At 49.7% G+C, this 27382-nt stretch overlaps 1 protein-coding gene across 1 annotated transcript; it reads left to right on the top strand.

The window, feature by feature from the left end:
• Window positions 1–26547, top strand: SCAMP4 (secretory carrier membrane protein 4; the record flags this gene model as incomplete). The annotated part of the gene is made up of 8 exons (XM_082495367.1): window positions 1–100; window positions 11464–11626; window positions 11974–12029; window positions 14843–14971; window positions 18046–18202; window positions 21374–21475; window positions 22459–22576; window positions 23288–26547. 8 exons carry the CDS (start codon window positions 1–3, stop codon window positions 23462–23464), a joined length of 1002 nt encoding a protein of 333 aa, XP_082351493.1. The 3' UTR covers window positions 23465–26547.
• Window positions 26548–27382: the final 835 nt, after the last annotated feature.

Raw genomic sequence — 27382 nt, 5'->3', positions numbered from 1 at the left:
ATGTCGAGTGCCAACGCGTCGTTCTCCAGCGCGACGTTCGCCGGGGCGGGGATGCGCCGTGCTTGTTTCCTGCCCTCTCGCATCCTAAAGCTCGCGCGAAGTGAGGAGTCGGTACTGCCTTTTTCGTCTAGAGGGTTGTGCCTTTTTTTTTTTTTTTTTTTGGTGGGTTTTTTTTTTGTGTTTTGTTTTTTTTTGATTTTTTGAAGAATTATTTCCGACAGCACCGTTCACCTCCTGGGAAAAGCACGCGAGAAAATGAATGTGCTTTGCGGAGGGGGCTCTCGCCCTCCGTTTCCGCAGGATAGCGGCGCTCCCTTTCTCGGAGGGAACAGCCGCGGGTGTTTTGAAATGTTTTGGGGAGGGGGAGGGGAAAAAAAAAAAAAAGCACACACCCTTCTGTACGTCCTCAGTATTCGTCAGCCAACGTGCACCGATGGTCAACGTCACCGTTTCCATTTCATCCGGCAAAGAAACCAAGAAAGCACCTTAAATCGGGAAAAGACTGAGCCCTCGCCACCGGCTGCGTTTTTCCGGCTTACGACACAGCGTCCACCTCATGGGAGAGATTTTGGATTCTGAGCAATAAAAGCCCCTGGGGGAATCTGGTGAAGACTGGAAGTATTAAACACGTGTAACTCAACCTGCCAAACCGCGGGAACCTGCACTTTTGTGTTCTCTATAAAGGAACCGACTTCTCGCTTAAATGATTTCTTGGGAGGGGATAAATGATTAAATGTGGATTAAATGATTTCTTGCCTGGGAGGGGCCAGGCGCATCGGGAGGGATGGCAAACGCGCGCCGAACCCGCGGCACCTCCGCTGGCTGCCGCCTCCGCTTTCGGCTCACCCGAAGGCGCGGGGCAGCGGCGGCAGTGCCAACGTCCCTCGCGCTCCCTCTGTGCCACCGAGAGACAGCGGCTCGGCAGAGCCGGGCATGGAGCTTGTAGGGACAGGGCGAACGAAAAAACCTGGGGTAGAAATGCCTGAAAAAGGGAGATTTCCGCTCCCCCGCGCCGGAGCTGCGCGTGGCCAGTGGAGACGACGCTCGGGAGCCCCGAGGTCCCCCCGAGGTCCCCCCGAGGTCCCCCCGACTCTCTTCGATGGGCGGTCCTCGGCGTCTCAGAGACGTTGCCGTCCCACCGGCCACGAGGAGACATTTTGCCGCTTGATTTTTTTTTTTTTTTTTTTTCAAACAGACCTCGGCAGCGGTTCCCTTGAGCGGGGCGACCTCAGCCGCGGGGGATTGCTCTTTTCCAGATGAAGATTAATTTTGTGTGTGTTTGTTTGTTTGTTTGTTTGTTTGTTTGCTCTGGCAGTTTAGCTGAGTGTGCATTTCCACCTCCAGAACCCTCACACTGTGTATAAAAATGGATAAAAATATATATATATATATATAATATATATTCTTGTGAATGTTGGTGCAAAAAGAGAAAAATATATAACGTTTCAGTCGGTTTTACGTTATTTTTTATCTACATGAATGAAAGGAAGAAATGGAAAACGTTTCGTTGTTTTTTTTTTTTTTTCCATTTACCACCCTCCACACACACCTACCTGTAGATACCGACAGGTTTTACGGAAATGTTTTACTTTTTAGATTTAGGAACATGCTTCTGTTCTCATCGAATGTTCTGTCTTGTAAGATTGTAATTTCTATTTTTTTAAAGAAAAGAAAATAACTAAATAAAATTTCCTCTTTCAGACCAGTCAGCTAGGAAGGGAGGGCAGGGGAGGGAGAAACGTTTATTTAAGGACAAAAGCGTTGTCTGGATTTTTCATGACACTAAATAAAAAGTAATATAACGTATGGATGAAAAGCTTTTTGTTGAGGCGTATTCTATAGGCATATAGATGTATATTGCACAAAATTTACAGGAAGAAAAATAAAGGCTGTTTTACAAAGTAACAAAATTAATAACGGTGGAAACGGTGAGCGTGATTCCAAATTTTAGCAAAGGGTGAGAGTGGGAGCGAACCCCTGGAAGTCACGGAAAAACCTGTCCTTTTTTCAGGGGGCTCAGGACCGAGGAGCGTCAGAAGCCCCCGTGCGGCGCAGGATTTGGACACAAGGGTAGATTTTTTTTTAGGTGTCGTAAAGTGTTATTGGGTCACTTAAAGCCCAGCACGCGCTTGGAAGGATCCCAAAAGACCTGGGAAGGGGCTTCAGCTGGGAAAGCTCTGTTCAAACACCACCAAGCGGAGGGCGGCGACTGCGCCCGGGGGCGCATTTTTGGGGCAGGGAGGTATGCGGCTTCGTTTTCAAACAGTACCCAGTCCTAGGAAGGAAGGAAGGAAGGAAGGAAGGAAGGAAGGAAGATGCGCGCCCTGGATACGACAGGGATGCAAGGACTCGGGTGCAAGGACCCCTCTCCACCAGGATGCAGTCGGTTCACAGGTATCGCTGGGTATTAAGGGTGCAAATCCCATCCTGGTTTCCCTCTGCTTCCCCGGAAAGTCTCACCTGGGGGCACGCTCCCTGTGCAAACCCAGAGCAGTTGTGTCCCTCGGCAGCAGCAGTCGAACTGTCGGGGAGCTGCGGAGCAGAGCGAAACAATGAAAAAGGGGTCCTTATACCAGTGGGGGCAGTAAATCCCGGGGTCCCGCTCCCCCCCCGCTCCCCAACCGCTGCCACGCTGCCATTCCCAGGAGGCAGCACGCATCCTCCTCCATGGTTCCCACCTGCGGAATTTCAATATTGCAGGATAAAACCTGGCTGCTACCGAGAGCCGGGAACAGCCTGAAACGGGGCACGGCTCGCGGAGACCCGGGGAAGGGTTATCAGTCGGTCGGGACAAGGAGGGAGCGGGACTGGGGCACGCGGGGACCCGCTGGAGCTGCGGCGGCGATGCGGGTGTCACAGCCCACGGCCCCGCCGAGCTGCCGCACACCGGCACTTTTATTTGGTTTTCATTTTTAAAAAGATGTCTTCTTCCACTAAAATCACGGGCTTTTTTTCTCTTTTTTTTTGGGGGGGGGTGGGGGGGGAAGGAAAAAAAAAAATTAAAGCATGGGAAATCTGTTAAGAAAAATTCCCTGCAAAGAACTACTCTTCAAACAAACAACGTTTATGAAAAATCGCCTTTGAGTTCCAGGGGAGATGGTGGGGATTGGCGAGAGGAGCGTTAACATCCGCAGCCCGCGGGAGCCAGCGCAGGACAGGTTCCAGCGACACCCCTAAGCCCAAACGCTTCCAGCAAGAGGCGGCAGGACGGGACAGCGCGTCCGTCCCACACGGGACACAGCGAGGAGTTGCCGGTAGGAGGGTGACCGGGATGGCCGGTGTCCTTGTCCCCGCTGCCCAACCCACCTTCCCCCAGTAAGCTCTCCCTTTCTCTTACTGGTGGCCCAAAGGCTCCAGTAGCACTGGATTTACTGAAGCGGAGTGACCTCTACTGGTTTATAGCTAAAATATTCCCCGCATTTCTGTGATGCTTCTAGATCCATGGAGGCAGGCGGCCTGATCCTTCCCTCCCCAAAAATATTTGCCCAGCTGGCAAATACCGCCTTGTGCCCGTTTCGGGGAGCAAACCCCAGCAGAGCTGGGCAGCCTGCCTAGAAATGAACCCCAAGACCTGTATTTTAGGGAAACTTTGCAGACCGGGGGTGCAAAGGCCTCAGCGTTTGCTCAGCTAAATGTTAGAGGGATGAGCTAAATCGCACAGCCCAGAGCAGGGAGCGCTGTGTTTACAGAAACCACAGCCCCAAGGCTCGTAAATGTTTTTTAAAGCAGAGTACGGTTTGCATACAGCCAAATTAAGAGCACTTACATAGAGCTGGTACCTTGGAGATGGACTGTACCCATGTCAAAGAGGTGTAAATATGGAGTTAATATGTTAAATGCGGTGTAAATAAGGAGTTAAGGAGCTATAGAACCCAACCAAAAAGATACAAATCCAGAAAGTGGGTAAGTCGGGCTGTCGGTGTGGCGGGGTAGGGGCCTCCCCGTGCACCGCCGTCAGGTCGCATCAGCGCAAAGATTTCAGAGGGATTTCTCTGTTCAGCCCTCACCACCCCATTTCGCTGAGCTGCATGAAGGAGGGAAGTCACACAAGCACCGGGCACCAGCTCCGCTGCTGCTGCGGCTGATTTACCTGACTTATTCAGAAGTGAAATCAACATTTAATGTCATAAACAGCAATATCTCCTCCGTGACCGCACAGCCCTGGCTCCTGAATCCAGCCGTCACCTATCGACTGTTGTAACTAACCCTGGAACCAAACCTTGGTGAGAGCCGGCAGCTGGATGCCGTAAAGCTGTTTGGGGACGGAGCCCGTGGGTGCCTCTGAAGCAGCTCCTCCGCAGGGGTTTGCCAGGAGGGGTACGGCACAGTCCCAACCCCCCTCTGTTTACCCCAAAATAAAACGATACCAACACTGAGGGCAGTACTGCCTCACGCTGAGGGGTGCAGGTGCCTCAGTGCTGGGGTTTTTAACAGTCATGGAGGGGTCATGGCGACGGGGAACTGGGCCCATGCAGGGCTGAGCCTTGCCCGGCCACAGCTCCCCACCCGTGGCTGCCTCTCCTCAGCCCTCGGCCACTGCAGAGGCTCCCCCACCCCTCAGGGGCCGTACACGCACCCATCTGGTGAATGGCCTGTGACAAACCCACCCCTGGGGACCGGGACGGGGATGGGGATCAGGCCCCAGCGCACCCCACGCCCCTCCCACCCTCTGACAATTCACAGTATCATAGACTGGTTTGGGTTGGAAGGGACCTTAAAGCTCACCCAGTGCCACCCCCTGCCCCGGGCAGGGACACCTCCCCCCAGCCCAGGTTGCTCCCAGCCTCGTCCAACCTGGCCTTGAACACCTCCAGGGATGGGGCAGCCACAGCTTCTCGGGGCACCCCGCGCTGGGGGCTCACCACCCCCACAGCCAAGAAGTTCTTCCCGATATCTCATCTCAATCTCCCCTCTTCCAGTGTCAAACCACCCCCCCTCGTCCCACGGCTCCCCTCCCTGATCCGGAGTCCCTCCCCAGCTCTCCTGGAGCCCCTTTAGGCACTGGAAGGGGCTCTGAGGTCTCCCCGCAGCCTTCTCTTCTCCAGGCTGAACCCCCCCCACCTCTCCCAGCCTGTCCTCCCAGCAGAGGGGCTCCAGCCCTCCCAGCAGCTCCGGGGCCTCCTCTGGCCCCGCTCCAACAGCTCCGGGGCCTTCTGCTGTGGGCACCCCCCGAGCTGGAGGCAGCACTGCGGGGGGGTCTCCCCAGAGCAGAGCAGAGCAGAGCGCAGCAGAGGGGCACAATCCCCCCCCGGCCCTGCTGGCCACGCTGCTGGGGATGCAGCCCGGGGGGCGGGGGGCTTTCTGGGCTGCCGGCGCACACTGCCGGCTCCTGGGGAGCTTCTCACCCACCGACACCCCCAGGCCCTTCTCCTCGGGGCTGCTCTCCAGCCCTTCCCCACCCAGCCCGGGGTTGTGCTTGGCGTTGCCCCGACCCAGCTGCACTGGGCCTTGTTGGACCCCATGATGTGTGCCACCTCTCAGCCTGTCCAGGTCCCTCTGGATGCCACCCCTCCTCTCCAGCGCGCCACTCAGCCCGGTGTGCGAACTCGCTGAGGGAGCCCTCGATCGCACAGTCCGTGTCGCCGACAGCGATGTTACCCAGCCCCACCCCTGACAAACACCGCCCGTCACCGCCCCCCCCACCCCCCCCGTCCCTCCCGGCCGCCGTAGCGGGCCGACCCCCTCACGTGACGGGGGCGTGCCGCGGGGCACGCCGGGAAGTGTAGTCCGCGCCGCCGGGAGCGCGGCGGCGGCAGTGATTGGTGGGACTCTCCTTCCCAGCGCCCCCCGCGGCGGGCCCGGGGGAGAGGGGGCTGCGGCCGTTGCGCCTTGAGGTGGGTACGGTGAGCGCCGGGGGACAGGGCCGGTCCGGGGGGTAACGGGGCCGGTCCGGGGGGCAGCCTCGGGGGAGGAGGAGTGGGGGGGGAGCTGGGGGACGAGAGGGAGCGCGGGCGGCCTCGGGGACTCGCGGTGCAGCGCGGAGGGTGACAGGGCCACCTCAGGCCTGGGGGTGTAACGGGGCCTGGCGGGGAAAGGGGGGCAGAGAGGGGTGACGGGGACAGCCCTGGGGACAACGGCGATGGGGTTGGGGGGGGGTCGGGGGAGGTCTGGGGGGTTGGCGGCGGGGAGGGGGGGGGGGGGGAAGAATCGGGGCCAGCCCCGGCGGGACCGGGATCGGGGGCAGCGTGTGGCGGTGGGGATGGAGGCCGCCCCGGCGGGGAGCGGGGCGGGTGGGGGGGTGTCCCCGCTCCCCGAGGAGCGCGGCGGCGGCTGTTTCGGGGCTGATCCGAGTACCTTGGTTGCACCTTCCACCCCCCTTCGTCCCTGTGCCGGGGGCTGCCCCGGGAGCGCTGGGCAGGCCGAGGGGCTGAGGCCGGGCAGGGGGAGCCCAGTCCGGCTGTGGGGCTCTTGCTGGGGGAGTCCATGTAAGCGGTCCTCCAGGAGCTGTGAGGAGCGAGGATGAAGCTTTTTGACATGCATGGTTTGGGTACCAGCTCTCTGACATACTGCCCTCGATAGAACATGGACACATGTAATTGTAAAGAGGGCGGATTTACATTACTGGATAATAGATTTACTCATTGTGAAGAGGGGATTGTTATATTAGACCTTAGAAAGAACTTCTTTGCTGTGCGGGTGGTGAGCCCCCGGCGCAGGGTGCCCTGAGAAACTGTGGCTGCCCCATCCCCGGAGGTGTTCAAGGCCGGGTTGGACGGGGCTTGGAGCAACCTGGGCTGGGGGGAGGTGTCCCTGCCCAGGGCAGGGGGGTGGCACTGGGTGAGCTTCAAGGTCCCTTCCAACTCTAACCAGTCTGATTCGTTCTAATTTTATTTCCCCCTCTCTGATCTTAGTTTTTTGTGAGCATTAATTAGCTCAAGAAACTCTCATCTGAACCCATAATGAAGAGAGCAGTGAGATAGAAATGAAACAGGTAACTGATGGGTTAATTTACCTGCTTTTTAGTTTTATTCTGGACCAACTAATGTTGCTGCTGTCTGCAGCCCAGGTCTTCTACGTGAGGCCAGTCCAAGTAGGTGACAAGCAGTGGAATAGACTTGTGCCCTGCACACATGTGTTTCTGTGCTTTCTGTCTTCCTCTTGAGCCTTCTGCGGTTCTCCCCCTGAGTAGCTGAGCTTTACTTCTGGACACAGTTGTACTGAAGTCAATATTTGTCTGTAGTACCTAAATTAAGGCTTCTGCGCATCTGCTGTGGCAGTAGATGTGGCTGTGTGAACAGGCTGGGAGACACCTGTGGGGAATTGCTTCCGATTGTGCTTTCTCACCAGCCACAGGGTGGGAGACAAGGGGGAGAGGGGGCAGCAGAATGCCCTGTACAGCCGGACGGGTGTCCCCAAGAGCCTCCCGTGACTCTGAGCTGTCAGTTGGACTGACATGGGAGGAGACTAACCCTTGCTACCTTTATTAGTCCCTGTGCCTTTCTCAGGGGCAGTGCTGCCATAAACAGTTTCCCCATTCTCGCTGGCTGTGCTGGGCAGCTTTTAGAATTAATTTTTTGGTTGGTTTGTCGCCCCATGTAATTTGAAGCACAGCACTGCATGGCACTGGTGTCACTGAAGTGTGTCCTGCTCCACGAGAGTTGGCGGCGCATGGCGGGGAGGGGAAACGCTATCAAATGCAAACTGTATCAGCTATACAGAGTCTAGGTTCGTAAAGCTGAGGCAAGTGTTTTGGTGCCTTGCAGAGTGACCTCTGCTGCCTTGGGCTCTCTGGGAAGTTCCTGATAAGAGTTGGGCGTCTGAATGACACTCAAACCCAGCCTTTTCTCTTAAAACCAGTGCAGAGTCACCACTTTCTTTTTAAATGCAACTGGAGAGGCATATGAGCAAGGCATTTGCTTGTCTCGGGAACACTGGAGGCTGCATTGAGTCCCTGCCAAGCCTGGTGGTTTCAAATCCACGTCTCCCACATCCCTGCATGGTGCCCTTGCTTTTAGGCCATTTCTCTTTTGAAACATCTTGGGTCTGCTGGCTTGCAGCCCAAAGTGACCTCTGAAAGCCTGGTCTCTGGTGGTAGCCCTCACCAGACAGGTAAGCTTGAACCACGTCCAGGAGATGTGTGTTGTGCCCAGGTCTTCTCGTTCCACTTGTGTTCTAATCATGAAGTCATTGTCTTACGAGGGAGTGTTGTCAAGTTCTGCCGCTGCTGTTACGTACAGATACTGCCTCTCAATTTGCTTGCGGCAAAGTACTCTAGATTAAACCCTTGAGTGCGGATCTGTGTAGAAGCTCTTAGCGTTGCTACAGTCATCGTATCGGAATGAAAAGATAAAAGCGGTATAGAAAATGTCCTAAAGCAAGACTTCAGAAGCTGCTGAATTTTGCTACGTGGAAAGCTTAGGATGTCAGGCTCTTCTGGGTTTGGCTGGGACATCTGCAGATGGCACCAGAGGAGCCAGTGTCCTGTGAATCTGGTCTTAAGGGACTTGCCCCAGGTGGGTTTGTGGCAAAGCAGGAATGAGTTCCGTTCTCTCACCTCCCTGTTAGCACTCCTCTTGTGGTCTGTCCTTTATTTATTTCCCCTACCCCTCTTCTGTCTTTTTGGAGAAAGTAGCAGTGAGAAAAAACTGAAACTTTTAAAACTATTTACTGTAACATAGGCAGAATAAATTTTGTATGAAACAAGGGGCCAAAATAGTGACATACATGCAGTTACATAATGTGCCTCAAACAGATTGCCACAGATAGTCGCTCACAAATTTTTCCCTAATCTGAGACGGTGAAACATATTTCACGCTAAAGTCTCATTCAAAGTCATCATGTTGTTGTCCACCTAGAAAAACAGTGCTGCTTGCATACGTGTCTTGGTTTAAAAGGAAAATGCCGTCTCTTAAAATGACACAGGGTATTTTTTGTCTGGAAACGCCGATGAGGAAAAGCTCTGACTGTCTCCAGTGGGCTCTTGTGAGTCATGTGCGTTGGACGGCAAACTTTTGGAGTTATTCATTGACCACGGATGAGCACGGTGGAAAAAGGAAGTTCACTTCACACCGTGGTTTCCTCAGCTTGTGTGGTTTTTTCCTCCCTCCGCAAATAGTGGATTATATGTGAAGAAATCTCGGCAGTGGAGTGCAGGATGTTGGGTTTTGTCTATTCCAAACTAAACTGCAAATGTTCCGGTGAATAGAGAGCTTATTTTATGTGTTGTTATCTTGCGCAAATTTGCGCGTGGTTGGATGATAACTGTTTATCTGTATTTGCTGCAAATCTATTTCCTTATGCCAGGATCTTGCAACTGGAGCTTGACTTGAGGATGTTTAGGCTGCACAATGACATTTTCCCCCTAAAGGAGTTTTAGCCACTGAGCAACATCATCGCTTATTAGACACGAGATTTTTCCCTGACTGGATGTCTGAGGCCTGTTATCCCGAGACCCTGCAACTAAGAGTTTGCAGAAATCCTGCCCAAATTAAGTGGCGAGCTGGGGAGGTATGAAAAACAGCAACTCTTGTGCAAGTGTGTCTGAGACCACTGAACAAAAATATCATTGAGTTGGATCCTGGAGTCTTAAGTTCATGCCTGCGAAAGGTTCCAGCTTCCTGCCGTAGGTGTCCATGGAGGAAAGTTCCCTTTCCTTTCCTCAGGAGTAGAGCCGGAGTCTCGGTGCAGCTGAACCAGTGGAAGGTCAATATATTTCAGGAACTGATTATTCAGTGTAAAACTTGGTCATATGTGCTTGTCTTTGCAAAAAAGAAATACTCTTAATGCTGATTTGCAGTTCCAAAACACATCTTTCTGTAGGGAAATGACAGTTGTTGTCCCAGGAACTTCTGTGAGGTTACTCATAAAAGCAAAGGTTGCCAAAGAGAGGAATGTTCAGTAGTTGCCATCGTAGCTTCTTTCTGTGACAATGTGCTCTGTCTTCAAAGCATTAAACCGTGGCTGAGATTTGTTAGGAAATGGAGCAGGTAAATGAGAACAACTGGGTAAGACGAGAAGGAAGTGGATTGCCGGAATGCTGCTTTCTCTGTTTGATTCATTTATTTATCTGAAGTAAAGCCACTCAACTGCACCACAGATGTCTCCTTGTGAAGGGAGCGCACAGGAGAGTTACTGTTTGGCCACGATGGCCCCGTCAAGCCAAGGACGGTGTCCCTTGGTCTTTCCTTCTTGTCCCTTTTCCAGTGGATAGACTGATGCCTCCCACCACTCTGCAGCTGTGCGACACTGGCACTGAAGTCCATGAACTAAATAATCCTGTTCTGAAGGTGTACCTTACTCATTTGCTCATCTTCCGGTGAAAGAGTCTTTTCTCTTAGTGTGTTGGCATAATTAGTGTTTGTGTGTCATTAGTTCTTCCCCCCCAAATTTACAGATCTCAGCTGGGAGCAGCTGCAAATGGGCGGGGTGAAGTTTTAATTGTATTCTTAACTGTCTTCATACTTCATTTTCTATTCACACATTTAAAAAAAAAAAAAAAAAAGCAAAGCAAAATGCTTCCATTTCTAAATCGTAAGTTATAAAATGCCTGGGTAATGTCGGTATTGTGGGAAAGCCCGGAGGCTTCAGCTGCAATGGGGCCCCTTGTGCGAGCCGTTAACCGGGGAGTCCCAGCCCTGAGCAGTTCACGACAGACAGTTCCTGTCCACACTCTGTTGCTTTCTTTAGACTGGCACAAGCTAAATAATATGTTCTTCTCAATCGGGACGTAGTTACGCTTGTGTGTAACTGCATCTCTACGTACGGGAGGAATAAGCTGCCTGTACAGGTCCCGCTTCTTATCAGCGTGTTGTCTCCACTGAGGACTGTACTAGAGTAGCTCAATTAAAAAGGAAACTAAACGCAACCCCAACAAAATAATTGCACCAGTTATAAACTCTGCAACCTCCAGACCATACACGGGGCACACAGGACAGCACAGAGGTGCAGAAAAGGGAAGTGAGCTGCTGTAAATCCCAAGGGCGTTGGATACAACGCAGCTATTCTGACCTCGGCGCTGTGGTTGCCGTCGGCGCTGGCAGCAGCGTGTAGTGTTTGTTGTGTTTTTATAGGGGCAGTTTTTCGCCTAGACTTCCTTCATTCTTGATAACTCTTGTCAGACCCTGCAGTCCTGGTTTAAAGGGTTATTTTGTGGTATTCTGTGTTTCCATTTGGGGATTTGCAGGTAGGGGCACAGGGCGTTTTTATCCTTAACGAAAAAGGGGGTAAAATGAAAGCTCAGCACAGACCTCTCTGTGGCTTTCATCTGTGTGATCCGTTCTGCCAAAATCAGCAACACGGCTGATGCCGAGTAAACTTTACGGGATTTGATTCTTCCAGAATTACAGTTGTTTTCAATGGCAGTAACAGAAAGAATGAATCTGCATTTAAAGAAAGGTTGTGTGCAATTATTAAAATAATGAGGGATGTTGGGGTTTGTGTACCACCTGATTTTATGATTTTTTTTTTTTTTTTGAACAGCAGTTTACTTCCCAGCTAACAGTGATGATCTCTTTGTTTCCGCAGTTGGAAAAGTCCGCAGAGAGCCAGGAGCCAACAAATCATCTCAGCACCTAAATGAGGCATTAAGTCTGGTGAGCTCCTACAAATTTCTCGTCCGATATAGGCGCTTTTTTGGGTCCCGCCCAGACCCGTCTGCCTTGGCTTGTTGTCTGGCCGCAGCTGGAAGGTACGCGTGTTCTGGCAGTGGCTGCCTCTGCGTCCTCAGCCTTTGCCAGGTCCCGCTAAGAGCACGGTTCTTTGCTGCCGAATAATACAAGCCTTAAAAGTTGTTGACAGCGGGGTTGTGCTGAATGAGATGCTACCAGGTGGAGATTTAGATGAACAAGGAGAAATCCTGATCCTTTGCATAAAGTTCCAGCGTGGCTGCTTTGGGCAATTGGAGACGGATGGTTTGTAGTGGGAACCCCGGGCTCGCAGTCTGTCAAACGCTGTGCCAGAGGTACTCCCTATTCCAGGAGTTTCTTTGGACACTGGTTAGTGATGCGTGCTGACCTGATTTCCTTTCTCCAATAGATCTGTTGCTATCTGTCTGAAATTTCACCAGGGAACACTCCTAATAGAGATGGCAGGTAAGAGCACCTCAAAATATGCCAATATAGGGAGAACGGTTTCAGAGAATGTTTTTAAGTATTCTGTGATGGCTGTAGCGCATCGGCTCGGCGACGTGCCTCCTTTCCTGAGATCCTTAACTACTTCTCTTTTCTTGCTTTGGCCACGTTCACTTTTATGCTGTATCCGCTGTAGGTTTGTCAGCTGAGGTTACTATTGTGGCCGTAAAGGTGTGACTTGTTTGAAAGCTCTGTGAGTATGGAATTTATTCCCAAAAAACTACATGAGAATAACTCCTGCCTTACAGAGGCTAAACAGCTTTCCACAGCGCTCCTAGCTGTACTGTTGACATTAATGCACCTTAATTTTACTTGTAGTGAAATTAGTAACAAAATTCCTCCCAATTTTGTTTAAGGAAAGAGGAAGTCAGGGACTTGCATACAGCTGCTGTTCCTCGGTAATACAATTTGGGCTGTGAAAGCCCGGGTTGTGCTTGCTGCGCTAATGTGTTCATCCTAGCCTTGACGGGAGTGCTGTAGCATTCCAAGCTGTGCAGTCAGACGTGAAAGGGGATATTTTCATTTGATTTCTTTTGTCTATTCTTGGAAGTAACCCAGAACAGTTGAAAACCACAGGGTCTTTTGGGTGGGGGACAAAGTGATCATCCGGCTGCTTGCAGCTGGGCAGCAGCAGGGAAGAGGTGTAATCCCAATCTTTGTGTACCTAGCAAACAATTGTGGAAGTACTGGGATTATTTTTGTGAGCTTGAGAAATGAAAACCAGCAGTGGCTGGTGCCCAGCAGGCCAGTTGGTTTTGGCCCCACCGTTTGGGGACTTCTGCCCTAGAGGCTGGCAGAAGCTCTACTGCCCATGACAGGTCTGTGCTGTGGGAGAGGGGAGAGAGAAAACGGAAGAGAACAGAACCAAAGTAAGTCGCTTCAGCTGTTGAAGAGGGACAGAACAAAATTTTCCTCATCCCTCAAAAAAAAAAAAAAAAAGATTGTTAGAGAATCTGCTTTTACGGTGGTCAGTTAATCTTGGTCTTGCTGCCTTCCCTAGAGAGCTGTATCTTTAGCTTTAAAAGCTGTGCCCCCTTGCTTTCCTTTGATCCAGCGGCGTTCTGTCCTTTTGTAGGCTGCTGAGACAGACTGTCCAGCAGAAAGCCCATTAGGGGTTTATAGCAAACAAAAAAATTAGTCCTAAGAAGTCCAAATTCCTCTGGACTTTGAAAGCAGCTGTGGGACATCAGCAGTACGTGTGCGTGGGTCAGCAGTAGGTGTTAACCAGTAACGAATACCAGCTTTAGAGGGCGTCTGGACTGGTGTAAAATGCATTTAGAGGAGATGGGTGAGGAGGGGCAGAAGACTTAATGTTTGGTTTTTATAAGGAAAAGTCTGCTGAAATGTCAAGTTGGGCTGGTGACTTCAGACATTATTCCACATTTAATTCTGATGGAGTCACAGTGGGTGTTATCCTCACTGTATTTTCTGCGTGAAAATACGCCTTTCCTTTGCATGAAGTAAAGCCTTTTCCCTCCTAAAGCATGGCTTACAGCTTTAGACTCTTTCCTGCTGACCTTCAAATGAAGCTAAGAAGCTGCTCCTGCGAAATGTCTTCTCGCACGGAGATAATGACAAGAGAGGAGGAACTCTTGTGCTGACAGTTCTTGTTCAGACATTTCCTCTCATCTTCTGTGCCATTTGGAGGTTTTCCCAGGACATTCTTCATCTCTTCCTCTGGTTGTTTTTAATTCTGTTTACTGAGGCTGAAGTAGACTAGAGACAATTAGTCACAATGCCCTGGAATCAAACTTTAATCAGCACTGGAAGGCAAGAGCAAACATTCCCAAACGTGTAGAAACGCACATCCGGGCACACACAGATACACAGACAAATCTGCGCATCTGTCTAGAAGCTGACAGCAGCTTAAATGCAGAGGATTTAGGCATTTAATGGCTTGATTTATAAACACAATTTCTTCCCAAGGTAAGGTTTTCTTCACCATATTGCTTTTGTCAGCATTTGATGATTTATTGTATCTGAATGCAGTGCTTTTTTTTTTTTTTTGCCTTTTTTTTTTTTTTTTTTTTTTTCTTCTGGGGCTTAACCTCACAGGAAAAACTCGTCTTTTAAAGAAAAAAGGGTACGTTCGTGAGTCTTATCACAACAAAATCATCCCTGACATCTGACTTGCCTTCCCTGAACTGGATGATATCCAAATACTAAATTCCAGGTTGGGAGATGCTTTCCAAAGGCACCCTTCCTTAGTGTCACAGATTCATATCTCCTGCAGGTGCTAAGGCCTGATCCATGCGCCGGCTACCCAGAGCTGGTGTCTGAAGGTAAATCTCCCAGTCTGGACAGTCGCCAGCCTTTCCTCTTGCTTTGATTTTTATGAGAGGTTGTAGCTAAAACCCCTGTGCAGCCTGCGTCCCCCAGACGGTGCTGGCCTCTCCCCCCTTCCCGGGAAACCTCATCCTGGAGTTTATTTTAAGATTTTTGCCTTTCACACAGCTTTACAGCGATAACAAAAGGTAGCCTGTGTTGCTTATTACCTCGTTTCTGCTCCTCGCTCTAAGCTTTGCATGTTTAAATGTCCTCTCCTCTGCTGAGGAAGGAGAACAAGACGTTTGGTGTCCAGGGTGAGGATGAACGCGCCACACGGAGCGGCGTGAACAGCCAGAGCTGGTGATGGTTTTCCCTTTTGATTCTTGCGAGTCCCCTCGAGCTAGGGGTCCGCGGATGGGCATCGGGAAGGCGTGGAGGATATGAGACTCGCTCAGCGGTATGAGAATGTTTCTGCATTCAGCTAATATCTGTGTTCTGCCTTGTAGAAAAGGTGAATAACTTCCCACCGCTCCCCAAGTTTATCCCTCTGAAACCATGTTTCTACCAGAATTTTGCTGATGAAATTCCCATCGATTATCAGTCTCTGGTGAAGAGAATCTACCACGTATGGATCTGTAAGTTGAATAAGAAAGCTGTGCTGGGAAAATGTATATGTGTGGTGAAAGACCATAGATCTCAATGACTTATGCGCTTTAAAGTTTTGACTGCAATTAGTTGATGAGAAACAATGATTCCTCTTAGAATACTGTAATATAACCTTATGCCCAAATTTTAAGCTGCTGTGCCTTGAATCTTTGCCGCAGAGCAGCCGTTGAAGAAAGGAGAGAGTACCAGTGCTAGAAAAGTCTGGTAGTAAATTTGAGGAGGAAAAAAGCAGACCGTGTTTGATGCCTTTATTAATGTCAAGTGACGTTTTACTCCCCAAAACAGCGCTCTTAAAGTCTTTCCCAATTCACCTAATAAAAGATGAATAGGAGAATTTTAGGCAAGAAAATAAATGCGGTCCGTATGCTTGCTACCTCTTCTCCCCACCTCGCTATAGAAAGGCTAAAATTCCCCCTTGTTTGTGCTGTCCACGGATTTCCCTTCCCAATGGAAGCGGTGTCTTCTAGCCGGGCGCTGTCTCTTCCTTAGCTCTCCGTAGCCCGCAGAACGTTCCCCGTCCTGCTGGAGAAGGGCGCTGATCCTCTTGGTCGCAGTTGGCGATTTGCTGACATTCTGTATGAACAGACCTCCTGGCTCTGGGCTTGTGCTGTCTGCCTTGGCCATTGAAAAGGCAGTAATGAATATTGACCATTCTTCTCCGAGGAACGAAATCGGATGAAAAACAGCGTGGCAGGCCTAGGGAACCACAGGGAATGCTTCGGGAGATTAAAAATCTTTTTGCCTTGCTTATCTTTTTTTCCCCAAACGCTTGTCATCCTATTTACCCTTCTCACCGAAGGAAAGCTTGTTTTCGGCCAGATACGCGTTTGGTGGCACGGCTTTTATTCCAGATGCATAGGATGTGTGTACGAGAGAGATTTGTGTGCATAAATAATAGCATAATCTATCACTCCATTGTTCTTTCGTTATTTAGAGATGCTGAAATGAGCTCTGTAATTTTCTTGCCTGAAGAAACCGCTTGTCCCTTCAGACTAACTGGTTAAATGTTGCACGCTGTAAAGCTGCCTTTGTCCGCGACTCTCCCTAAACAAAGCGTCCCTCATCCAAGTTAATGGCCGGCTGGAAAGGTGCCAGCCGTTTGGGCAACTAGTTGAGGCACGGCTGAGGAGACCTGGCGTTTTCACCAGAATTTTTAAATTTCCATCTGCAGCACATTTATGGGGTCTCCCCGAGTTTTGGGGATGGGATGAAGAGAGAGACACGTACGGAGGGAAGGCGGTAAACAAGCGAAGGCCGGCGTTAAAAATAGAAACACAAAAAATTGTTGCTAGAAGGTTGAATGCTCGTTACGTTAATTGGATGTGAACATTTTATTAAGGTGGATGGTGGTTTAGGGCAACCTGTACCAGAGCTCCCACTACTGGAGAACAAACTCCGACCTGACGCGCAGGGAGAACCAGAAGTTCCTCAAAACTTTATAGGTGCTCTTGGCTTGGTGATTTGGTTTTATTTATTAAGCAACTTCTAGAGAATAAATGACTTCTGAAAATAAAAAATTGAGGAATTACAGCTAATTTATGTATAAATGAAATAAAATTATTTCTTCCCGTCAATATTAAGATCCATCCAAACCATTGAGTATAAAGCCTTGTTCTTAGCTGCTCAGAAGAAATTTCCTTTGTAGTAAAACAATGTGTTGTTTTAACTGTCATGTAATTTGTATGTCAGAAGCAGCAGCTGGATTCGGATGCTTTCCACGCTAGTTTCTCCCGACTGTGTTGTCAATATTATTTTATGACCGCGCAGCTTTGCAGTTGTTTAGCAGCCCCCGGGCTGCACCAAGGCAGGTGGGTCTGTGCCAAGAGGCGGAAAGAGAAGAGTCAGAAGGAGCGGCCGGGCTGGCGTCGGGCATCAGAGCAGCAAGCCAGTGATGTGCAGGCGTGCTGCGTGTAGCGATGCAAGGAATGGGCAGGGTTCGTTCACTTACCACGGGTGAAGAGAAATTCAGGGATGTAATTTTGACTGAATAACCGAGAGCAGGGTCCAAAGTGTTACTGTGAGCTCATCGCCAGGCGGTACTGAAGGGTCTTTTGTCTTTGGACCCTCCGCCTTCTCACTTCTCTTTATCTGTGCTAATTGATACACGTTACCACCAAGTTTTTTTTTAAGAGTTGCCACCTGTTTTCCAAAGTATGAGCTTGTAATTGGGCTAAGCCTCTTTGGCACGGGCAGAGCCTGGGGGGATGCCGGGACAGCTGCGGGGAGTCCCCAGAGTACGGAGGGGAGCGCGGGGAGCCCCTGGCGTGGGGGCTGAGCTCAGCCTGCGAACGCTAGGAAGTGCGCAGCCCCCCTTTGCAGTGATGTTGAGCTTCAGGGAGAGGGGGGAGCAACCTCACTTCATGCACATCTACTTAGCGCAGCACTGGTGCGCTCTGGGGGCTGTTGTCAAGGGTTTCTTTTTATCCGAGTGGCAGGAACAGGGATGTGAAAGGGCCTTTAAGCCACCCCTGTGGTCCTGTGTTCTCAGCTTGATTGGAGTTTGCTTACCCCCCTCGCTCAAGGCAGCACTTACAAGCCCTGAAGCTAACTTCCAGGCTTCCTCCGAGGCTCAGGGAAGCGGAGAGCGAGCCTGCAAGGTGCTGAGCTGGCTCTGTAATAGCTCCCGAGGCAGCCTCAGCAAGCACGGAGACCAAAGTCATATTGAGGATGGGTGCAGGGCAGTGTTTTCCGCCACTCTCCTCTCCAATGGGAATTGAACCTTTCTTGTAATTCATAATAATACCGGCCTGAGTCTTGTGTTGGTGGCAGTGGTTGCTACGCAGCTCCCCATCCTTTGGCAGGTCCCAAAGGAGGTTCCTCGTCCCTCCGCTGCAGCGGTCCCTCTGGAGATAGATGCGTCTGTGATGCCGACCCTTGGGGCCGCGCAGGAACCTGTGACTTGCTTGGAGTGGCTGCGTTGTTGGGCTTGAGGTTCCCACTGCAGCGTGGACTCTTCCTATTATAGTACCGGGTGTTCGTTTCCTTTTTACGTGAAGACGTGAAACTGCACAACCTCATGTTCTTTCCTCTGCCCTCTTTGCAGTTTACTGCATCACGCTGGGAGTGAATATAATTGCGTGCCTGGCGTGGTGGATCGGAGGAGGCTACGGGGTCAATTTTGGTTTGGCCATCCTCTGGCTTATCCTCTTCAGTCCCTGCGGCTACGTCTGCTGGTTCCGACCTGCATACAAAGCCTTTCGGTAAGTGGAAGCCCACGAGGCCGTTTTGTTTCGGTTTCCTGTGGGAGAGAGATGTGTTGTTATTAGGGAGTGCCCCTATGGAGGTCTGTTGGTCGGTCTGTCTGTCTGGGATAAACATTAAGGACTTGGTGTCTGAATGTCTTGCTTATTTTTGACATGAAGAAGAATGTGGCTACTTTTAAATATTACATGTAGGACTGAGGGGCACCTGCCTAGCATTGGAGGTGAGCAGCAGCGAGTAGTTTGCCACTTCTATGAGGATGACATTAATATTTTACTTAAATATCTCAGGCTTAGCAGCACCCTCATATCAGTTTAACATTAAGATAGATACTAATTTGGTAAAGCTTCGTTGAGGCTTATTTTGATGGAAGACTATTAAGTTATTAGTTTTTGAGAACTCTTCTGGTTTTTGTCTGTAGGTACTTGAGAGCTTGGCAGCTTTGCTTCTTAGATAAAAGCAGTTCCCTGGAGCGAGTCCTTCTGAAACTCCACAAATATTTAAAGCCATCCTACATTTTCACTTTAATTAATAATCATTTGCATTTGCTCATGCTTGCTGTGGATCACGAGGCATTATTCAGACATTAATGCATAATGCTTATCAGAGCCGGGAAGGTCCTGAGCGGTTTCCAGCCTGACGCAGGGAGGGGAGGGACCTGCCCAGTGTCACGCTGGGTCACCAGCAGACCCCCCACACCAGTGAGGAATTTGGACTCTGAAGGTGAAGCTCTTTCTGGTTCCCTGTTACCAGAATATGGTGGATTTTGATTATTCGCTAGATTCTGTGCTGAGTTGGTTTAGATAACGGCAAAAGCAGCTGAGAGGACCTCACCTGCCAACTCCCTTTTCTATCTATTTAGCACATGCTGAATTAGTTGTTTAAATGCTCTTCCGAATTTACGCTTTGTAGAACGCCACCACCGGGCAGTTAATGCACTGGTGGTGCTTAAAACATCAGTGACTACATCATGAAGTACAGAGGAGGATTATTTCTGGTGGAAACGGAAGGCCACTGGGTTGGGTTAATCTGAAAGTTTTAAAAGACATGGAAATACCAGCTCTGAACTCTCGCCCTCTGGGGCGGGGGCTTTGTCCCCGTCCCTAGTTCGGAAGCCCGAGGGCCTCCGAGTGCTGGCTAGAGCTCTCTTCAAAGAGCAGTTTCCATTCTGAAGTCTGGGAAAAATTACTCCTCCCCGTTGACCTCCTCTGGGCTTCACAAGGACCGTTTCTAATTATTTCTTTAATGTTGTTTGTATGTGTTTATGCAACTGAATACTGAAAGGTCCCTGAGGTTACTCTGTGCAAAGACTTCCACAGTTAAAAAAAGAATAAGCCCCGGGGAGACTGGCAAACGCAGAGATGGTTGATTTTTGCCATCAGTTGTAGAAGAGGCTTTGGAAAACACTGCAGTGGGGCAGCACCGTTTCTTGTGGGATCGCAGCTAGTCGTGATTCAAGAAAGCGAGGTCAGGCCCACTTGCTATGCTTGTTCTGGGAAGAGGCAACCCTTCCATACTGGCGTCGTGCACTGCGAGGATGCTTGCGTAAAACCTTCGTCGTACATCTGCATCCAAAATTAAATTAGCTGCAGAGCTTTGGCGCTAGGGCAAAGCTGTTGCGAATCTGCACCAGAAAGCTGGATCAGAAATCACCTTTTCTGTGTATCCTCGCTAATTCCCACAGATCCTTTCAAATGAAGACTCCGCCAGCCCTTTCAGGTCGTAGTTGCAAGAGTCTGTTTGAAGGCTCAGCTTCAAGCCTAATCCTTGTTAATTGGATTATGATAGGCACCACTGTGAACAGTCCACGTTTAAAGTATTTCTTTCACATTGCCGCCCTCTGAGGTGGTATTTGAAGGGCGGGATCGTGAGGATACTCAGGGATGGCACGGCATCTCTGTGACCGTCTTTTGAAAGACGGAAGGTGACGGTACCAGCGCGCGCGGCTCAGAGCGGCAGGGCTCTGGCTGGGGGCTTTCCCGCTTGTCTCAGACTAGCCAGGGTCCAGAGCATTGACCTCTCCAGAGCCTGGGGTCCTGCCTCCCTCGGCTCCTCTTTAGGCATTAGGGGCTAGAATTATAATACTAATAAACATTAAAATAGCAATAATTCAAATAATAAACATTTAAATACTTTCAGGGTTTGAGCAGGAGCTGGGAGTGACCGGAGCTCTTTTGTAAACTCCCCCTCGCACCAAGCTGCCTCATAAGCACTGAAGTATTATTGTAAATCTGTTCTGTAAATCGTGGACCCTTTGAGTTCCTGAGAGAATGGGAATCATTTGTATCATTAAAAATGATAGTTTGGGGAGTTTTAGATGTGCCTGAGCTTGCAGTGAAAGGCTGGCTCATCGGTGTAGCTGGTTTAATTGGGATGAAGATGTTCTGCTGCAGTTCTGTGGCAGAGCCAAAACTCGGGCAAGGCAGTGCTGTGCACCCGTGGTGGAGAGACGGTGAGCGTACCTGGTCAGCCTTCTTGTTTGGGGTCGTGTTCGTGCCGCCTATTATACCTGCATAAATTAAAGGACCTCACATATTTAAGGCCCTCTCAACCAATACATCCTGAAGATGTAGAGCCTGCAAAGATGTGAAAGCGTGCTTCTGCGTTTCCCCAGACAGGGTCCCACCCGCCTCTCCTGTGGCTGTTTTTCCTCCTATTACGTTCCTGTGCTGGATTATTAACTGTGGGCGTGTTAAGTGTGATGACGAGCAGGCACTGAGACATTCCCGGCTGGAATTCTCATGCTCAATGATCACTTTTAGCGTATGGGCAAGCTCTGCCTGCCGGTGTTCAGGCCCCCTCGTGCCTACTTGCCGGTGGCTGAGCTGCACAGGTGTCGGGCTGCGCTGTCTTCAGAGGTTTGGTCAGAGAAATGATTCGGGCACTCGGTTCTGCAGGAGGCTGCCTCTCCTCCTGCGTCATCATATATGCAATTACTTGGGTAGAGCAATTGCAGGAGCTAGGCTTATTGGAAGAGATTAGGTGCTGATGATTCATGGATCTGTGTGCTTTCACTGCCAGGGAAAGAGGAGGAGTCTTCAAAGTACACGGCGATAGAGGGATCTCTTCCGAGATACCACGTTTGAGGGTTTGTACGTGATGGGGTCAAACATCAGTGTGAAGCAACGTGAGGTTCCAGTCTCCCCCTAACTTCCTCTCTTCCTTCACAGGTCGGACAGCTCGTTTAATTTTATGGCCTTTTTCTTCATCTTTGGCGCACAGTTTATTCTCACGATCCTGCAGGCGATTGGTTTCTCCGGATGGGGAGCTTGGTAAGCGGGATGCTCCTACAGTCTTACAGCTGAGTACTCAGCTCCCATGCCCGAGAGTTTCAGGCTATGGGCTGTTTCCATGAACTTTTGAGAAACCGGTGGCAGTCTGTACTGGGTGGAGTGGAAGAAGCTTTCTGTTTTCTCTGTGGCATAATTTTGGAGTACACAATTCTTTTTCCATTGCTCGTTATTGCAAGAGATCCTGTACTGGCAGAACTCAGGTATCTTCACCTGCTAGTTCTTTCTTAGCACCTTCTGCAACGTCCGTTTCTTTTTACCAATTAACCAGCCGGTTTTAGGATTCATCTGATCCTCTCTTAGCATTGCCCTCAAATTATTCGCAGCACATGGTGAGCAGTGCACGATGACTCACTGTTGGCCTATAGAGCAAGTATTGTGAGAGTTGTCCTAAAATAAATGGGAGCATTTGAGTGTCTGTCCCTGGTTATGTTATAATTGTTTGGCATTTTAACTTTCTGTCTCTAGAGACTTGAGAGCAATTCCTGCTGAAACTACAAGTAATAGAAAGTCTAAGCACTCCATAGAGCATTTTGTTTTCTTAACTGCTGTGGTCTCCGGGTGCCCTACCTGGTTATTGCCATCAAAGGAACAGAGATGCAATGTAGATCGCAGGACCCTCGTGTTCTCTGATCCCAGTTCTGGTCTCTAGACACACAGCCTCTGCACAACCAACAGCACCTTGGGAATAAATCTTCTCTTCCCGAAGTCTGTGCAGCTGGCTGTCCCCTAAAGGACTGGGACTGGATTAGTGAGGGATGCTGGCAAGCAAGATTTTAGTTCTTGGGGAAATACCTGCCTGAGCTGCATTTAATTCTGTCCGTTTTCTTCATTTTTCTTTTCATTTTCAAGAGCTTTAAAGCTGCCGTTTAATTTCTGGGTATGAGTAAACAGTTTTTCTGGTAATAAGGACACTTGTAAAGGGGGCTATAATGATGTTGTTTCTTTCTCTCTGTTTCTTCCAGTGGCTGGTTGGCAGCCGTTACCTTCTTTAGCACCAATGTTGCGGCTGCTGTGTTCATGCTGTTTCCTGCCATTATGTTCACGATGTCAGCGGTCGCGATGTTCATCTGCATTTTAAGGGTAGGTGCTTCAGACGTCTCTCTGACTTGGAGTATCTGCACTTCATATCACAATAATGCAAACAGGGGGCTGAGCAGCCGCTGTAAGGCATCGCTGCTTTTAAAGGTTTTACAGCGTAGTCAGTTGGTGTCTCTCAGAGTATCTAGAGGACAAATCCAGATAGCACAAGACAGCTGGGGCTGGGTGTTATCACCATTTCACGTTTCTTTACGTAACTAGAAACAAGCTTCCTTGCTCATAGGGATGGTCATTGATGGTAAAAGTGAAGCACCTCGAGATGGCCTGCAGTGGGGCCTGGGTGGCAGGGTGGGAAGTGGTCCTCAGCTCTCTGCAGAAATAAAGATTTGGAGGTAGGACTGTCTGGAAAGCTTCAGTAGACTGGTGGCAGAGGAGGAGAGAAGACAGAAGCCGTGCTGAAGCAGCAGTGTGACTTTTACAGAGGTTTCTGCCCGGGGTTGGCTGCCTTGCTGTGGGATTCCCAGTCTGAATCCCAGGCATGCCGCTGAAACGGGTGAAAGACATTACCTATTTGCACCTCTGTTTACTATATTATTACATTTTTAGTGCTTTTTTCCCTTGGAAATATAGCTCTTTACAGAGAGAGAGAGAAACAAATACATGATACAATACCAAAGTGAGTGTAGCTCTTCTGAGCAGCTGGTGTGGGTACCTGTTGCTGATTTTCCTCGTGTCCTCTCTTTCATCCCTTAGGTACATAAAATCTACCGAGGGGCTGGTGGAAGCTTTCAGAAAGCTCAGGACGAGTGGAACAGCGGCACATGGAGGAACCCCCCCAGCAGGGAGGCCCAGTACAGCAATTTTTCTGGGAACAGCCTGCCAGAGTATCCCACAGTACCCAACTATCCCCCGGGAAACCAATGGCCTTAAGCAGCAACAGCTGCAAACTGCCTGGATTCTCGTCTTTTTATTATTGTTATTTGAAAAGATCATTTGCATTCCCCCCCCAAGCACCCCAGTCATCTTGGGGACTTTTTTGGGTTTTTTTTTTTTGTCTCTTCATCACTGCAAGAAGATAACGTGCTGTCAGCCCTTGCCACCTCCGGAGCTCTGCACGGCCTTATCAGAAAGTTTTTTGTTTGCCTTGAGCTACCAGTATTTGCCTCATCGCAGACTGAGGAACCAACGCCACCCTTGCTTGAGGGAATCATCTCACGACCATATGTGAAAAAGGCTGACTTCCCCACGACGGCCAACACTACCGCGATTGCTCCTTCTCCGGCCTCCCTGCTTAATTTTCAGCGCACGCACAGCACGCCGCCAAGTCGTCTGTAATTGTAACCAACGCAATCGGAGCATTAGTAGCAACTGGTGTTTACTCTCCTGGATGAATAATCTGGACTTTTTCACTCTAAGGGAAATGCAACGCCTAAATTATTTGGTACTAGTGATATCAAAGGTATTTGTAAAATCTACAACCTCATTTGCTTGCACTCTCTGGTGAAGAATCCTTTAGATAACGGTGCTTGCTGTTGGTGAGTGCTGTTCAGATGTGAAGTCCACAAGGGTCCTCATCTGTCTGGCTAGGATTATGCTAGAAATCTTGCTTTCCCTGCTGCCGAATGTTTTTGCCGGATCTGTGTGCTTCGAAGGTGCAGGTTCATCTCATTTGGTTAATGATTGCTCGCTAAAAGCCTGATTCAAAGCCCACTGGCTACTCTTGCAAAGCTGGGCTTTGGACCTGGCTACCTGGGTGCTGTTCACCCTGTTACAGGTAGGCAGCACGAGATCTCTGCGCCGTCTGACTTCCACTTACGTGGCCTCCAGGTTTTGTGCTGACCCAAGAAATGCTCTACGGGACACACCTGGCCCTGTTGGGACACCCTTTTTTCTGGGCTCCCAGCCAGTAGCCGGATGCAAGATAACTATTGATCTCAGTGCTGGGGCCCCAGTGCCGTTTGGGAGTAATTCTATTACAACGAATAGTTTTAATTCTGCCTTCTAGTGATGTCATTGAAAGCCAAACATGATGCAGTGGGGTCTGGTAGACTAAGGAAACCTTGTTCGTCCTCATAACTGATGTTCGCTGTGCAGACCTGGTCTGTGTTTGTGTAGCCAGCAGCGCTTTCCTTCCAGGTACAGGCAGGGAGAGAGAGATTTTTGCCTTTCTCCAAGAATCGGCTAAAGAGAGGATAAAGCTGTTCAGAGGGATTGTTTTCCCTGAGAGCTAGCGTCCGTCTCGTCCTTCATCTCCATTCTGTGCGTGCACGTCAGGACTCCTGTAGCCTGAGCCATCCAATTCCCCTCTGTCCTACGGCGATCCAAGCAGCAAAGGCTGCGGTTTTTTCTTCTCCCTCAACAGCCTGCTGTGAATTTTTTTCAAACCTGTCAAAACTGGGAGGTCAGTTCCCAATATTTTTATAGGGAGCGAGTGTTCAAAGTCTTTGGCTCTGAACGTTTTAGCCAACGATCCTGTGAAGGACGGAGTGCTCCACTGCCGAGACTTGGGAGGTGTTGGGCACCCCGTGGGTCAGACCTAGAGCCCCCCCCTCCCCTCCCCGGCTTGGCGGGCTGGTGGATGGGATGCCAGAGATGTTATGATGTAAGTGGAGTCACTCCAAATTCACCCTGAGTAGCTGGAAAACAAAATTGGCTCCTGGAAAGGAACAGGGACATTGTCCTAGCTAGGTGGAATTGATTTGCAAGTGATCTTTTGAAAATCATCTCTATATGTGCCTTATCTAATAAAATAATAGTTCACGAAGGAGAACTCTTCCTTCTGCATCGCCCCTGCAGAACTTCCCATTTGCTCTATTAACTTTTCCTGTGTCGTACTGTAAATACTAAGTGAAGTACAGCTTGGAGTCTGCATGACACCTTTGTTACTAGGGCCAAAGCGAAAGCAAACATGAATCAGAGGGCAGAGCCTCCCTGAATTTCCGTTTACAAGCAACACTGACGCCCTGCTGCAGAACCAGCCATTTGCTGGGTCTGGGATATTTAACGTGCTCTGAACACGAGACTTTTTTTTTTTTTTTTTTTTTTCTTGCGAGTATACAATGTGCTTGTAAGGACGAATGCTTGGAGCCTTCTTAACAGAACACGACCTGATCGCGTTGTCAAGCTTTTAGGTGCCTTTGTCTTGTGTCAAGTGTAATTTCAAGTGTTCTTTGTCGCTTGCCATCAGAGAGTTATAGAAGAACTGCCTGTCGATTAACTCCCTGGAAATACGATTGCACTACGGGGGAGTGAGGGGAGGTTAATGGGGCCGAACACGAGGTTGGCCATGCTTGGAAGCCAAAACATGGTGCACCCATGTACTACGCTCCCTCCGGCTCTGCCCCTCGCCATCCTCAGCCTCTTGCCAAAATTTTTCAAAAGCGATTGGTGTCTGTCTTTTATTTTATTTTTTTTTTAGTGTGTCAGGTTGGAGATTTCAAAGGAACCAAGAGGAGAAGCATTGCGGGGACTCTGTGCCCTGCTTCTCTATTTATTTTTTTTTTTTTCCCCTTGGATAATGTGGGGGGCCGTTTTGAAGCACTCACCTTGAGTCATGTTAAAAACGCTTGATGCAGGAAGTGTGCTTAGGCGCCTGCCCACCAAAATGGTTGGAGCCGGACACCCACCAAAATCGCGACCCGTTAGCAGTCACTGCCAGAGATCTCTACAGAGCTTAAATGAACCTCTCTGGATGGGATCTGCCATCTCTCATCCCCTCTCCCACCCTCTTTGATGCCAGAAACCGTAATTCCAGAAAGTTGACTCAACACGCTGCCTGAACTACCATGGCTTATTTTTTTGGACTCCTCTGTACGTTTTTAAATGTTTACATTAGATTTCTAAGACTTCTTAACACCGTTAACCTGGACCTGGCTCCCAGTTTTGTTTGGCATCACGTGGCGTGTATGTGTGCGATGTTTCATGTCACTTGTGGAGCTCTGGGTTTTGTTTATGTTTTTCTCCTGATCACAAGACAATAAATGCTCATCCTGTGCTTGATGAGAAGAACTGGCCGCATTAGAGAAGTGTGTCTGTTCCTAGGTAACCGGAATTATCTGGCAGAGGGTAATGGCGAAATCTCTATTTTCCTCCAAAGTCTCCCACCACATGTTGTTTTTTTTCCTTAAAAGAACAGCACGTTTACAGATGAAGCTCATCCTCTGTGCTGGGGACCGGCATGAGAGTGGCACGCTGTGGTTTGTACTCTTACAGATGCCTGGTAAGCATTTACCAAACGTGCTGCCATTACCTTCGTTTTTCTAACGAAGGGAAGGGAGAGCAGAGATGCGGGTGGCGGTGAGAAAGTCACATCTCCCAAGCACGCTGGGGTCAAGGTCCTTTTCCTGGCCTCTCCTTAGCACTGCAGAGACTCTCGCTGTCCCCTTGCAGCGCTGGCTACTGCTTTCTCCGGTTTATTGCCCGGGAGATTGCTATCCCTGGAGTATACAGGCTGTTTGACAGTGAAGGTGAGTTGAATCACCCTGTTTAGCGTTGTCGCTGAATTTATTGCCCCAAATTACCGTATTGTGGCTTCATATCCCCGTTCCGCTCTGTAGCAGATATTTAATACTAAAAAACCCATTTTCATCACAGCTGCTCGATCCGACATCCGCTAATCTCAACGTCTTCCTTATCTCCAGAGCCTGGGGCCAGGTATCCCCTGCCCAACCATCAGCATCTCTCTTCCACTGGCAGCAGTCTCCCACAGCTGCTCGCTGCTGTGCCAGTGATGAGCATGAGGATGAAATGCCTTTTGCTCAAGTTCTTCCTTCAGGCCCTCAAAGTCTAAACACGAGGCAGAGCTTTACGCTCCTGCTCCAGCTGCTACTCGGGCAGATCCTTGGCACT

This window comes from Vanellus vanellus (genome assembly GCF_965231255.1).
Source record: "Vanellus vanellus genome assembly, chromosome: 25".
Classification (NCBI taxonomy): domain Eukaryota; kingdom Metazoa; phylum Chordata; class Aves; order Charadriiformes; family Charadriidae; genus Vanellus; species Vanellus vanellus.
Note: the sequence above shows the minus strand (reverse complement) of the source record. Positions and strands in the feature narration are given on the sequence as shown.